Consider the following 15463-nt stretch of genomic DNA (forward strand, 5'->3'; position numbering starts at 1 on the left):
TTCCTTTAATACAAAGCCAGAACATATAAAACACCTGAAATAATGAATCAAACACTTGAAGCTATTTGACTTTTTGAGAGGTTTCCAGGACTTACAGACACCTTGACTGATTCTCATTAAGGATACTTCTGGTCTATTACAACTTGGCTCTTATTTTAGTAGTTTTGGCTTCATTCATCAAAATAAGATCCAAGTTGTAATAAACTTACAGACACCTTGATGGATTCTTTTAGGGCAAACTCTCCAGTTTTACTGCACCACACGACTCAAACGAGTCTTTGTTTTTCCTGCGTCTTCGTGGTTCAGTGTGAGTTTCTGTCTCCTTACCACGTGTTGTACAGGCATGGGCTGCGGGGCCATGGGCGCCGGGCCCCACTGTGTGGTCGACATGGTCTTATTCTGCCAGTTGTGGCCTCCCGTCAGCTTCTTCTCTCCGGTCTGGTTCCACTGCATCTCTGGCCTGAAGAGGGACGAACAGCGCAAACCAAACAAACACAGCGTCATCCTAACCCGCTCAACCTCAGGGCCGGTTCAAAACAGCAGCAAACTCGCGTCTTGGAAGGTAAAAATGCTGAAGATTTACTTGGAGATTCTTCTTCTTTTTTATCCCCCCCCCCCCGAGGTGCATCATGGTTTTTATAGACCAACAACTCTTCTGCACAAAGACTCCTATTCATGTTTCTGCCGTACTTGCAGTCTCTTGCCTTTAACGCTCTACAGAAGCACTTCATCACAAACCGAAGGAGTTAAAAGCGACTGAATACTTTATCATAAATTAGACTTGACTTTTAGTCGTGAAAGTTTATGTGTTGGCAGACTGAAGGTAGGGATGCTGGCAACAGTTGAGTTTAAGTGTAACGCATTTGTTTTGCCAGTGCATAAATCCTCCAGCCTGGACTACGGGCACAACATTGAAACGGTATCATCACAACTCAAAGACACTTACTTCTTGGCCGGGGTCCCGCCGAACTGCAGATCTGAGGGAACAGAGAGAATGAGTGATCACAGTTAAAAGAGAGGAAATGTTTATCTCTCTCTCTCTCAGACTTCCCTTCATCTTTGTTCCCCGACATCAATCTTTACACTAGTTATTAACATTCACGTGTTTAATTGAAATTCTACATGAAGAGAGGTTTTGTTTTCTATAAAAAAGCACCGGTGTTTTAGTATTCCGTGTGTCTTTATATAACAGTGTGCGTCCTTGTATCTACATGCACAGTGAATATGTAAGAATGCATATGAAGTATGACGTCAGTGTGTGTATGAATACATTCAAGGCCAGGGTGCTTCAAGTGTCCAATTACATAAATGTTCAACAGTTAGTGTCGACACATTCAGCTACGCGTGCACACATGCATCCGGACACTCACTGCCCACGAGGTTGGCCAGAGAGGAGTCGAGGTCGTTGGCTAGCAGCTTTCCTCCGTGGTGGATGGCCATTTGAGGGGGAGGAAGAGGAGCGTTGTGTGCGGGCATCGTAGGCTTCAACAGGTCTCCTAGAGCATCGAAACCTGAGGGAGAAACAAGACTCACGCATGTAAATAACGCACGTTTAGGAGACGATTGGCTGCTAACAACATCATATGGACAGAGATGGGGTTAGCGCACCAACAGACACACCGAGGAAAGTAGAAGTAGAAACGTATATCGGATTAGTCGGTAAACCCCTTTCCCCTTAAATCAGTGATTGCCCAATCGGCTCCCCTGTCAAGCTTTGAATTTCTCCACTAAAAAGGTCTTTCATGAACCTACAAACACAATAAAACTGTAAGAAACACATTTAACATTGTGTTTATCTGCTTTTAACTAAACCACACTCACTACTGTATGAATATCCGACCAGGTATGCTACAAGAAAAGTCCTGCGCTCGGTTAGATTTGAAGAACTTAACACTCCGCGGCTAACGTAACGTGCTTAGCTCGGTGTGTAGGCAGAGTATTGATAACTACGTTTTCCTGAGTGTGTAATCACATGAAACTTCTTCGTCAGCGTAGAATGAGCCGTGTATACCTACAGGGACTGGGTTCTTAAAATCAGAACCCAGTCATCAAAAGTCCGCCATGTTTCTACAGTAGCCCAGAATGGACAAACCAACCACTCCCTCTAGAGAGGGCCTTTTGCCTTTTTGCGTTACCTGAAGGCCACCGTAGTTCTCCACACGCTTGAGCGGAGAGCGGCTCTTTAATCCCAAGGACCCATTGTTTAATAAGGAATTTTCAATGCTAAGTCTGCAATTGTAAAAGGAATATGCGCTGTAGAGTCTGTACAGTTTGACCAAATTGCAAACTAGTGAACCAGTGAGGGGGGGAACTCACGCTCGAGGTGAAGAGAGTTAAAGAACAGAAGCAACCGATTTCAAACGCATTAAAAGTCCTGAATCTAAATGAGAGCCGACTCAACTTTCTGCCTAATTTTCCCCCCAAAACTTTACAACCCGCGATTCGACCGCGTTAACGCGAGCAGCGCTGGACGGTTTTGATCTGAGAATATTGCTGAGCCTGCGCCTTCCTTTAAATGTGAACTATCAAATCTCACTGCGAGCGTTGCCGTTAATGAATTCGTCCCGCTCTATTTTCAGCATCTACCTACACGGGCACAGAGCTTCTCGACCAAGACTCCACTCTTTTATTAAAGTCACGCTGCAGCCTCGTTCCACCAGCAGCCGGCCCGTAATCCCCGACTCTGTAGCTCGCAGCACTTGTTCTAGAATCTAGATGATTGATTTATCTGTTCGTGGCCGTCATGTACACACTCCTACGCCCAACAGTGATTAGTTTTGAACATGCATGTGTGTGTGTGTTAGAGAGACTGTGTAAAGTTGCAGCCCATGGCCAGTGTTGGTGTTTGCGGATGTGTGTGTGTGTGTGTTAACAACTCCCCATGTCAGCACTCATCCAGCTAATGGCTCAGTATTGGTGGAAACTTGTGACTGTGTGTGTTTATTATATGTGTGTGTATTTGGTGGGTGAGAAACATGGCGAGCGGTAGAAAAAACAAGAAAAAAAAGGGGGAAATTCAAAGCGAACACAACATGATAAGCGGTAGATTTTTCACGTAATTACATGTATTATTGTTTCCTCTCTTTAGTGGCAGACATGAAATGAAAGGTGACAAAGCAAAGCTGTAAAAAAACAAAACATGAATGCAAGACGACGTCTGTAAACCTACAGCGTCCCTGTGAAACACAGAGGAGGAGGAAAAGAAAGAGAGGCAACTGATGTGGGGAGAAAGAAACAGAAAAAGGAGGAATAATATTTAGTTAGGAAGCGGTGTGCAGGTCTGACAGCGGTGCTGACACAAGAGATTCAGAAAACACTTTTCCTGCTAGCTTAGCAGATGAGAAACAAGGAGGAGAGAAGAGGAGAAGCACACGGAGGCAGAAGAAGTTAAAGAGGGAAAATGAAGAAGCAACCACAGTCTTTTTACTTCTCTCCACTCCTCAAGTTGTCGGCATTTCCATTGTTTTTGTCACTGTGATAAAACACTTTGGCAATGTGGGTGATTTTTGTTCTTTTGAAACCACCGTGTCAGTAAAGCCCCCTGAATTAAACTGAACCAAGAGGGGAATAGAAGAGAGGAGGAGATGAAAGGGAGAGAAGCTCTCCCGCTGGATCACACACACAAACCACGGAGCAGATAGATGGAGGAGGGAGCTGATGAAGCGAGCGCCGTATTGAACAGTGTGTGTGTGGGGGGGGGATAACGCTATCAGTGTTAGCTTAGGTGTTTCAGCAGAGGATTTGACAGCCAATAGAGTTTAAGATCAAAGGGAAGCGAGGAAGTAAATCCACGTCGAAGGGTTCGATTCCAAAACGCTGGGAGGGAGAAATCTGTTACTTACAAACTATTTAGTTGGAATATCTTAAAGCCCTGTTCAGACACGCTTGCATAATATTTAGGGCCGGATATGATATGAAGGAAGAAGAGTATTCTCAGTTTTGTTACAGGTTGCTATTGATTTAATGACCTTTAGCGAGCTGCCATTAAAAAAAAATTCCAGATAAAGCAAAAGGCATTATGAGAAATACACGTCGTCAGCAATCTTCCACAGGAAACGGAAGTAAAGCTGCATCCTTTAGAGGAGTCATTTCAACATTAAATCATGATGAGGCAAAGAACTGAAGCTCCACCCTCTTATTCTATAGAGCGCTGCAGAGATGAAGTGTACGCCGACCAGGAAGTTAGCATCGCACTGGTTCCCGAGACAGAAAGCCAGTGAGATTTACCCATCGGATTTTGGCTTATTGCAGAAAATAAACACTTTTGTTCAGCAACATAGTATTAATAAATGAACCCCACTTTGATTTTTGAAGCGTGAATACAATCATAGAAGTAAAAAGCTATAAAGGAACTACACCACATCATGACTTCATGTCACCATGAAGCTGAAGGAGGACTAGTGTTGTTGTTAGTAGTCGCCTTTTTTAAAGACACTAAAAAGCTTAAAAGTTCCCGAGACGGGTATCTTACTGATGTCTAAAGAACGGCGCGTTAGCAGCACTGTTTAAGGAAACAACACCTGTAGGTGAGTTTGTTGGATGCGCTGCCTGCGGCTGACTATTTAATGCTCCCAGCTGAATGCCTTTAACACAACAACCCTCCTAAATATGAAGCTGAGCGCTACGGACACGATATGGTGCCAACAGACCCCAGTGAAGAGTTCAGCCTCCCCGCCAGCTAATGACCCGTGAAGAAGACATTATTGTTTTGCAGTGTAGAGCTAGTTAGTTATCTAATTCTAACACAATCCTCCTTTTATGCATAACAGATGATAAACGAGTGACATTTATTATCACATGATGTGCATCTCTGTGGATTTAATCTGCAGCTTTTACGCAAATGTGACGGCATCAACTCTCCCTTCCTCCCGAGCTCTGACCGTGGAAGATTGCTGCTGTGCCTTTAGCTTAAAAGTACTGAAACTTGATTAGTTTGCTGATAATATATTCAATAACCTTTAGTTAGTCTTTCTTTCATGTGTTGACAGAAGGTTGAGCACGAGCAAAGATTGAGACAATAAATAGTTGAATATAACTAAATTAAATGGCATGAATACAAGCAGAGACAACACATTAAAATGGTGAAATAACAGATACAGCAAAGTTATTAACAGAGATATTAATTTGCTCTAATCAAATCAATAATGTCAGCAATCTTACACAGAAAACAGAAGCAAAGAGGAATAACTGCAATGGCAACAGATAGATGGAGAATACATCATGAAGACATCACACATTGTGCACTGCCTTTAAAATGTTTTTAAAAATCTAATATGAAAAAGGAGCAACTACGCTTCCAACTCCTCGTGCAGTTAAAAGTGGGGAGAAAAAAAATTGGAGACTTTGCAGAGGAAGGAGGCGGGCGGGAGAGCAAAGAGGAAGAGGAGAGCAGATGGAAAGGAGTTGCCTGGGTGATTCTTGCTTTGTGAAGTGTGATGGGGAGACGATGAGGCAAAGGAGGGGGAGAGGGAGGGAGAGAGGGGGGGAGGAGTGTGCAAACGGTGTGAACGACAACAAAACAACACAGAGGAGCAGTAGCAGACAGATGGGATGAAGCAAAGTGACAGACGACTTGTGAACAGACTTTTACAAACACAGACATGAAATGACACATGTGGACGGTGTGCAGATGATGCAGACGGAAACATGCAGTACAGTCGCTGCACGCACACACACACACACACACACACAAGATGCTGCCAGATGGTGCATTGATATTTGCAGTGGCAGCTTCAACAAGAGCTCTATTTATAGAAGGAAGTTAGTCCCGTCCAAAGCCAGAACCGGGCTGCACACCGCGGCCGCAAGCCTCCAACTGTTACTTCAGTGCAGAGCAGAAGAGTTCACCGGGGTTAAAAGATTAGAGCGAGCCAGAGAAATCTGCACTAAAGTCTTGCAAAACATTTGGAAAACAAAAGCTTTATCTGGGAAACGATACAGCTGCGCAAACACAACTAATACCATGAAAATCACCATTTCTGCCAGGAAATAAAAGGAAACCGCTTAAGAGTCCATTTGTTGTTTTCTAAGAAAGATGTTCCAGCCGTATACTTGGTGATCTCGCTCGGTGTGATAATGCTGTTTCAATTAAGTCACACAGATGAGTTTGAACGGCGTGTGCAGCGACTGCTGGTGTGGGGAAAAACAGCTGGCTGATTAATCCTGGCAAATTTCCAGCAGCGCTAATTGATGGGAAGTGAAAAATAAACACAACACTCGGCTGGATGAAGACGAGGAGATAAGTTTGAACCTGGAAAACGGACCAGAGTGAGACCTCACTTTGGAAATAACGGATTGTTGAAGAATATAGAGCGAAGTTGCCTGATAAACAATGACAATTAACATTTTTTTAACAAAGCTTTTCACTGAATTTGTCAGGATAATTCTGGCAATATTCAAAATGTTTGTAATCGGCAAAACAAATCCCAAATGGTCTACTAAACTTTCCAACAATCCCAGCATTTATGCGGCGCTGGATTAATACACATTTTGTGTGCTAGTGAGTATTTAGCTGTGCTTTTATTAGTCAAGTTTAATACCTAGAATTAGCTTCAGAAGGCTTTCCTTTGGTTCTGGTCTTTCTACGACAGGCTGCAGGTATAGCTGCTCAGATGATTTGCTCTGCAGGAGCGTCTCAGGACCCGACCGGGGCTCGAGGAGCACAGAGATTGATTGTGTCAGTTGCGGAGCGGTTAAAGGAAAGTAAGCCAATAACGGAGCTCGGAGCCAAAGTCCCAGACCTGCGACGCTTAAGAGCCATCAGTCTAAAGCGGTTACCGTAACACGCAGGAAACCAGCTGTAACAGTGGAGCGAGGGTTCCTCCACACCATCTATGACGGCTTTTTATTCAATGGATTAAATGATGTAAGCCAAAAGATTTACAGGAAATAACCGGCAACTATGCCTTTTCTCAGAATCATTGTATGACTGATGATACCGAGGAGAACTCCAACATAGAAAGACTTAATAGCATTTAACCAACTGTCCTGTCGGTTTATAAACTGGAAAAGATTCGTGTCATCGCTCATGTTTGTAGAATTTGCAGATCTGTGTAGGAACCCTCAAAGAAAAGAGTCACGGAGGGAAATCAGGAGCTGGGATCAGTTAACTTTTAGTTCAATGTGTAATCTTTAAAAGGCCCTAAAGTGGGCGGGGCTCTGACGGATTATATAAAATATAATATCTAAATCTGATCACAGCTGTGGGGGCGTTATCTTATGTTGTCACTTATATCTGATCAAAATACACTCACACAGTCCTGAAGAAGCAAAGAATACATTCCTACAAATGATCTTTGACTTTTGATGCATTTTCCTTGACAATCCAACTGAATGTAAAGTTAACTGATCCCTCGTCTCTGGGATTAAGGGTCTTCACTACGGTATTGGACTCAAACAACAGGCTACGCGACAGAGCTAGTAAAGCTACCAACACCCACCCAAGGCAGAGGGTTAGTTCAATGCCACGCTCGTGCGAGCCGAGCAGAGTCAAAAAAAGGTTTTTAGTTTTCAGAGCTGGCTTTACCGGCTGCAGGTTGTGGGCCGTTGTTACTGGGCGCGGCCTTATTCCCAAACACAGCATCGAAATCTACAGTCATGGCTGCGGTGGTCTGCTGCAGAGGCTGGTTCTCCAATCCTGAGGGATGCAGTTAGATGTGAGTGTTTAAGCCGCACCAGATAACCGCGCGGGACTCTCTGACGGCAGATTTAAAAGAGCTGCAGATACAAACATCAGATTGGGATTTTTAGCCTGTTTAGGAAATCATGGCTTTCCACCACCTCCCCGCTAAACTAATCCAATTAGACAAAGAACGTGGACGTTACGGTCTCCGGAGTGCTGCCATTGTTGTTGCTTAGTAACTTGGGATTCTGTGGAGGCTGTCGGGAATGTCAGGCTTTCAGAGGAGAGCTAAGCCCGCGCACGAGAAAATCCGGCGATGCACCTTTTGTGTTTTTGTCTCCATCCACATCCCTGTTTGGGGATTAAAGGCTTGAAGCCTCAGAGAGAATACACAACGAAACTCACAGGAATGACGTCTACCGTTACAAAGAACCTTTCAGGAAACACAACCCCGTCTACAGGCACACTATCAACATGACCATAATCATGTTAACAGCATATTCCTTTTAATTTAGGCCTTTTTCTGAATGTTGCATTTTCAGATGAAGACATTCTTTTGACACGTTTACAGCACATTCAGAATGTCTCAATTGTTTTTCTGGGCGACACATTTGCTTGTTTACAACCAGCCTTTTTTGCATTGTGCATCTGGAACAGGAAGGGGAATTCAAGTTATTTAAAAGGCGTAGCTGTAGGACGTACGTCATGGGTGTGTTTTACGTTAATCTGAGTATATAATGCTGCATGTTATGGGGAATATTAGTGGAATATTCCTGTTTTAGCAGCCATGTCGGAATATTGTCTTTTACAGAATAAATGTACCAAACTATTTCTTGGCCAGGAACACTCACTTCCTGGAGTCCCTGTCTGGAATCTGCTCAGAGGCAGGAAATAGTTTAGCACACAAACCCCCGTAAAAAGGCAAATTCTTGTTTTCCACTTCACAGGAAACAAGCACAGATACAAGGTGTTAATGAGGAGCTGCTAGGTGAATTCAGGCTAACTGTTTCCCCTTGTTTCCAGTCTTTATGCTAAGCTAGGCTAACCGGCTGCTGTCTGTAGCTCCGTGCGAGAGTCGCGTCAATCTTCCCGTCTAAAACTCTCTGCCAGAAAGCCAATTGAGCATATTTCCCCCAAATGGCAAACTATTCCTTTAACACGTCAGTGTTTCCGAGGTTTACAGCCGTTGGCGTTTACTGGAGTGAGTCTCCTTTGTGTTGTTGTTGAGCAAAGCACAGGGGATCGTTATCCCGGCTCCTGTGTCACAGCCACTGATAGCGTAACGGCTGATATTTAAGCTAAGAAGTAGCTCTGACTCTGAAGTCTGGCCAAACTCTTTATATAAACGGCTTCAGCTTAATCCTCCGTCATAAATCCTGTAATAATCCGCGCTAACAGTGCTTCCAGACTCATCTTTGTGCTACTTTTTGATGCGCTGATTTTGAGCTGAAATGTCAACTTATATTCAGAAACAGGAGGAGGAGGAGGGGGGGGGGGGTGTACACACAGTACGGCAAAGCTAATATGTGAAAGCCGATGTTGTTGCTCAGCATTTCTGCCGCAGCCACAGTTTTCTTTTTCTCACACTGACAAAGCAGAACACAAGTAGAGGGGTCGGTCGGATCTCATTGGTTACAGGATTCATTATTACAAAACTACTGCGAGTGCTCACAATGTAAACACCGACGGCCCGGAAACCTGCTTAAATGTGTGTCTACGCAAGACACCGGCTGGGTCATGCAACATTAGTTTCTGAAGGAGAGGAGGCAACGGTGACGGGAGGATGGATGGTTTACATAAAAAGACAGATGGATGGGCAGAGATGTGGACGACTGGCCGGAGGGAGAAAACCCCCAGAATGCAAAACACTCACATAAATTGATCTGTGTGTGTGTGTGTGTGTGCATGCAAGTCTTATTTGCATGTGTATACCTGCAGGTGTGTGTGTGTGTGTGTGCAGCGCACCTCCCCAGGCACTGTTGGCGGTGGAGATTGAAGGATTGCTCTGCACAGCGGGGATGAAGGCCGGCTGAAGATCAAACAGGTCGCTGTTCAGATTGGGCACACTGAGGAGAGAGAGAGAGAAGGGAGGAAAGAGGGATAATGAGAGAAGAAGAAGAAGGAGAAAGACAAACGTGGTAGGACAGAGAAAGAAGAGATGAAAAGTCAGTGAGAGAAAAGAGAGACAATGGGAGGATGAGATGAACGGCGGAGAGCGAAGAAGTCCGCCAGAAGACGAAGAGAAACAGAGCAGAGAGGTACGGAAAGATAGACGGCATTAATATTTAATCAACGGCACATAAATAGCTGAAGTCACCACTAAAGATGTGCGTTTGTCACAGATTAAGATTAATCCTCGCTCTCTGCAGGGCTGTAAAAAACTTCCGCAGAGCAATGAAACAGTTTGGAGCAGTAAACTCGCAGCGTGTAGCGGTGCGTGCATGTTGAGGATAAATTCGGTTCTGATTATCCAGAACAAAGTCTTATTGTTGCTCCGCTACAGCTGGAATCAGTCACCGGTGTGATACGAGGGTTCGTTCTGTTGGGGAAGAAATCTAAAACAGCCTGCAGAGCATTCTTCTTTTCATACTGGACACTTAAATCGCGGAAATTTGGAAAGCTTTCCGTTTCTCCTCAGAGCTGCTAGCGACAAATTTAGCAACTTATTCAGACCGCTGGGTAAAGAAAAGAAGACATAAATTCAAATATATTACATTGTAACTAATTCCAAATGCTTTATGCAAATGAATGTGCTACGACAACACCGATATGCAAATGAGCGTATGTCTTTTAACCACTTTTGGAGCTAGTGCTAGCTACTTTCATTGGAAAAGGACACACCGCATTTTGGTTTCCCACAGTTACTTTTGGTGCCGTTTCCACTACTGGAGAGCTTCAGATCGAGACTCTTTATCTGGGGAAAACAGAAGCGCTGCCCGTCTTCCTGTTTTGGTTGGGCAACGGTTGACACACTTGTGGCGGACAGCATTGAATCGTGAAAGTGAAGTTTATAGGGAACCAAACTAAACGCTGATTGTGTAATTATTCAACAGCCGTTAACATTGTGCAACCAACATGTACTTTATATTGAGAAGTTCAAAGCAAAAACAACGCGTCTATTGCGACAAAAACTAAGCGGATGTATTGTGAAACAGTCAGAGGATGTATTTAACAATGTATATAAGTATCTATTTATCTATCAGGTGTGTGTGTGTGTGTGTGTGTGTGTACCTGTTGGCAGACAGCGTGGAGGTGAACAACTCTGGGGTTTGTGTGATGTGGTTGTTGTTGTTGCTGATGCCGCCGCCTATCGATTGGCTGCTGGGGGAGGCAGAGGGAGGAGTCTGCATGCCCATCTCCTTCAGGCGCAGGTCCTGGAACACAAACACACCACAATGTAATCAGGAAATCAATGGTTAAACAGTCACTTCCCCATTGGGAATGAATGAGACTTTTGTTTCCGGTAAACTCTACATAATATAATACATTCTCATACGCCCTTTAAAGGGTGTGCCGTCCTCCTGTGACTTCCTGTGTTCAGCATCTCAAACAATGTCACGTCATTATGAGCATAGAGGGGAGGCTTTTAAAATGTCCTTTGGTGATATTTGGATCATTCTTGGCTTCAGAATTAAGACTAAAAGCCAGGCCTGCATCCAAATTGAATTTGTCCGTTTATTACTTGTTTTGCTGGCAAAGTTTCCTGGTGGTGTGGGATTGAGCGAACACAGTGTGTATATTTAATGACAGACGATTAGCTGTGAGAACTTTACGGCTAATCACATTGGTTTTCTAGTGTCAAAAAAGCTCTCAAGAGTACCGATCGACTACCAGCGGTTAATTCAACATGCGTACGAAATGACAGGCCTTGCTGACCTTGTTGTCTTTACTAGCAGCTGTTGTGCATTTCATAATTCTACTAGAAAGAAAGAAAGCTGCTATCGGAGCGATGAGCGAGCAGCGTATCCAGGGGCGTTATCGGCCCTCACGGAGCGGACGTCTGAAGTCACGGTTTGAGGCTTTGAGGAGGACGATGAACACAAAACGAAGGACTTCACTTTTCTTTTTAATGCTTATTTTGTTCTGCACAGCTATCGTGACGTTCACAGAGAAACTGTAAACGAACAAAAGCATGAATGCTCTCCAGTGCTTGAATAATTAGAGGAAGATCAGAGAAGGTCTCGAGTATCAAGCAAAAATCATTTGTTATTAAAATAATTATACTGTTGGGAGACAATCCTGTAATCATGAATAAAACCTATAAGTAGTAACCTATACGGTTTAGCCATGCAGTTCATAAAACATGTTCAACCTGCCTTCCCCTTTTTAATATAATCTAATAAGTGACTACATTAAATGTTATTGTTTTATTGATTGATTTGATGACTTTACTGCTTATTTCATGCACCATCTGCTTTTATTTCCTGCTGGATCGTATTACTGCGGCAAAGGCCAAAGATCTCCACGGGGATGAACACATGCGTGTCTCATCACGGGGGAACAAACTAAAAAACTGAATATGTACCGTTTGGTAGACAAGGAAAGCTATTTACAGCGTAACAAAAGGCATAGATAATTAGTATGGATTGCCACGGAGGGGACGGACATGCTGCTTCTTCCTCGGATTTATTTAGACACCCGGCTGTTTTTATTCAATTCTAAACCCAAACTTTTAAAAAAGGTATGGGAATGATTTAATTGACTTCACAACCTCGTCCACCCTTCAAAAGAATTTGGACTTCGGAGCAGATTAATGAAGAGACTCTCCTGCTGTACCAGCCTCCGCCGGGCCCCGAGTGCTCTTCATTTGTATTCTGACCGAGTAGCGAGGAACAAATGGGAGCTGGTGTTATTGTTTGGGTTGAGGCCCCAGCTGGACAGTAGCAGAGTGTTTTTTTTTTTTTTTTTAGAGATACGCGTGTGTGTGTCGAGTCCATACGGACACCAGAGTGTGCAGACAGCTGGACCGGAGTATCTGGACGACCCCCGCTCACCCTCGCTGTGTTATGTCCAGCGCTCGCTTTATCTCCCCTCCTCCTTTCAAACTGAGCCCAAAGGTAATCAGTGGACCTCGGCAAGAAACAGGGCAACCAAGGGCACGGAGTAAACAGCGCGCTAAAAAATCCAATCAACCCCGCACACACACACACACACACACACAACACACACACACCGGCGGGCGCACAAATCTGCCGCTTGGTACACACAGAACACTGCTAGACACAAACTGTATCTTCTCTGCCAGGATGTGAGCACGCTTAACACACACGCACACACACACACACACACACACACACACACACACACACACTGTTCTTACATCGATTACAGTTAGCTGTAAGGCAGGACGACCCCCCCCCCCCCGGGACCGGAGCAAGAAATGTCAACACATTTTACACTTGACTCTTTCTACGGCTCGGCTCGCCACTGAGACTCTTGGCCTTTATCCTCAACTGGAGTTCAGCGAACAGCAGAGTTGCTGGGAAATCTATCGGCAACAGCAATTTTTTCTGAGGGCTCAAGTGTTCTGTGGTTGCTGCAGATTTGAAGTGTGTCGTTGCTCTGCTAGCAGTCACAGCGTGGCCTTCAATCTATGTCAATGACTGCAGTTACACCTTTTCAGTTTTATCTTGTTAAGTTCAGATCCGTGCACGCACACATTTAGCCTGAACGTTTCTGTATATTCTAAAACCTTCACTAAGTTATTGTCATGTTAGGTTTAATTATACAATAACTTTATAAAGAGCAACATCTGAATTTTGTGTATCCAGTCTAGTTTCCACAAGTCCCATATTTCATGACTAAATAATGTAAATTTAACACTAAAATGATTTAAAAAAGAAGCATTAAAGGACAATACGCGGTGCTTCATAGGCCGACCATTATAAAACATTTAAGAATCAACGTGATTGGCCTTGTGTCCTCACACAAACACCACGCTGGACTTTGGTTCTCAGCAGCTCTCTGTGAGCGTACACAGTGCAGAGAACATTTGCACAGACGCACAGTTACACAAGAGAAACGTGAGCGACGGGAGAAACAATGTGGTCGTGGATTTTTGTTCTTTTTTAAAATGAATCATCTACTACATTGGATGTGGTGTTAGAGGTCACGCTTCAAGGCATTAGCATGTGTAGGTTGAACTAAGACTGCAAGCTTTATTACTCCTTTCAACCTTGACAAAAGCAACCCTCCTTCTGTTCTTACCTTTCACAATAAAAGCCCCGGGCATACACACAGCGTAACTGTTTACCAGAAGGAATTCAGAGAATTTAGCTAAAAGGAAACAGAATAAAAATGGACCCCAGACAGACTGTCAGACGCTGGTTCATGGTAGTTGGTCCTCTGCCTGCACAAATCTATTCAAACCTTTTATTACGTTGCAAATTCACATGTTGCTGTTATTAATAGATTTGATGCTCCAGCACTGAGTCATAAAAGTGGATCATCTGTTACCTTTAGAGCCTGCAGTCTGGCCTGCTCCTCCTCCAGGGCCTGCTGCTTCTCCTTCTCGTCCATGCGGCTGAAGGACATGCCGGTGGTGGACAGAGATGAGACGGCGCTGGACAGGGTGGACGCTCTGCAAAAAGGCATTTTGGAGATGGATTTAGGCAGCCATTTTAATCTGCTTCGACCCCTTTATGTGTCTTTTAAAAAGGGGGTTTGGTTGTGATACGTTTGAAGGAATCCGGGCCGGCAGGGTGATAGCGACGTCTACCTGGTGTCGGCATTCAGCTCCTTGGTCTTCTTGCCCTCCAGTGAGCCCAGGTGCTGCTCCAAGGCCTCCAGGAGGCTGCTGGGGGCCTGAGAGAGAGACGTGAATATGAGAAAAGAGAAAAGAAATCGTCTGGAGAATCCTTTTCTAACTTTCTCTCTCTCTCTCTCTCTCTCTCTCTCACTCATATGCACAAAAAAAGACCTTCACATACATTAACACACACACACACACACACACAAAGCACCCAGAGTTAGTTGGTCTCACAGGAAGGTAACAGAGTGCATCAGGCTCCAAGAATAGCCATGGCAACATGCAGCAAACACTCACACGGGTTAGCGGGAGACTCAAAGGAGGGAGGGAGGGAGAGAGAGAGAGAGAGAGAGAGAGAGAACAAAAGAGGAGGTTGAAGAAAAACAAAGAGCAGGAGGAAAAAGGTGGAGAGCGAAGGAGAGGTTGCACCACTTCTTCACATGAGCGGAGGGCGACGGTTTTGTTCACGTTCTGATTTTTTTTCCATTCAACTTCCCTTTGCTGCGTTTAACCTCTCGAGTGCCAGCATGTCTCCAGTCTAACCAAGTCTCTGCACATGTATTCCACGAGGGGATCGACAGTAAACTCTGATCTATTTTTATTAAGCACTCGGCCAAGAGTCTCTAACAGGCTCTTTGTTGTAAGACGGCGCGAGGCAGCTGCATTATATTTGAGCTCCGCCGCTCCGGGAGTACAACTTAGTGATCAGGTTACTTTGGGGATTGTTGCTACGCGACTACAGAAAACAAAAAAATTCACCTCCGATCGTTCACGTTGCAGAACACGACTTCGGTGCTCGTTAGGGGCCTCGTTAAAACAGGAGGAGGGAGGGAGCGAGACGGCTGCATTGTTAAGTGGGTCTTTTTTTTTTTTAACACTCATCTACAAGTTAACACGCCGGGGAAAAGACATAGTTCAGCTCGCTTCTGGCCCAGGAGACAGGAGAGGAAATACCTCCGCTGAGAAAATATGACAACGTCACGTCTGCCTCTCCATCCACAAGAATGTGAAGTGTGCTGTCGGCCCGGGGCTGCAGACGTGCACGCAAACACACACACATTTTGGGAGTGTTTCTTGGCTTCTGAGGGCTTTGC

At 44.5% G+C, this 15463-nt stretch overlaps 1 protein-coding gene across 4 annotated transcripts in view; it reads right to left on the reverse strand.

The window, feature by feature from the left end:
- LOC306714854 (phosphatidylinositol-binding clathrin assembly protein) overlaps positions 1-15463 on the reverse strand; it is a 60836-nt gene that overhangs the window by 10203 nt on the left and 35170 nt on the right. For 2 of the 4 annotated variants that reach the window (XM_079185012.1, XM_079185010.1), the window contains exons 9-16: positions 14340-14425; positions 14078-14201; positions 10853-10995; positions 9554-9687; positions 7526-7636; positions 1371-1511; positions 947-977; positions 328-475 (exon numbers count right to left, since the gene is read on the reverse strand). In XM_079185012.1, the coding sequence (XP_079041138.1) occupies positions 328-475; positions 947-977; positions 1371-1511; positions 7526-7636; positions 9554-9687; positions 10853-10995; positions 14078-14201; positions 14340-14425 (918 nt within the window). The remainder of the gene's footprint in view (positions 1-327; positions 476-946; positions 978-1370; positions 1512-7525; positions 7637-9553; positions 9688-10852; positions 10996-14077; positions 14202-14339; positions 14426-15463) is intronic. The other 2 variants (XM_079185011.1, XM_079185013.1) reach the window with 2 other exon arrangements.

The sequence above is a fragment of the Pholis gunnellus genome (genome assembly GCF_910591455.1).
Source record: "Pholis gunnellus genome assembly, chromosome: 23".
NCBI lineage: Eukaryota > Metazoa > Chordata > Actinopteri > Perciformes > Pholidae > Pholis > Pholis gunnellus.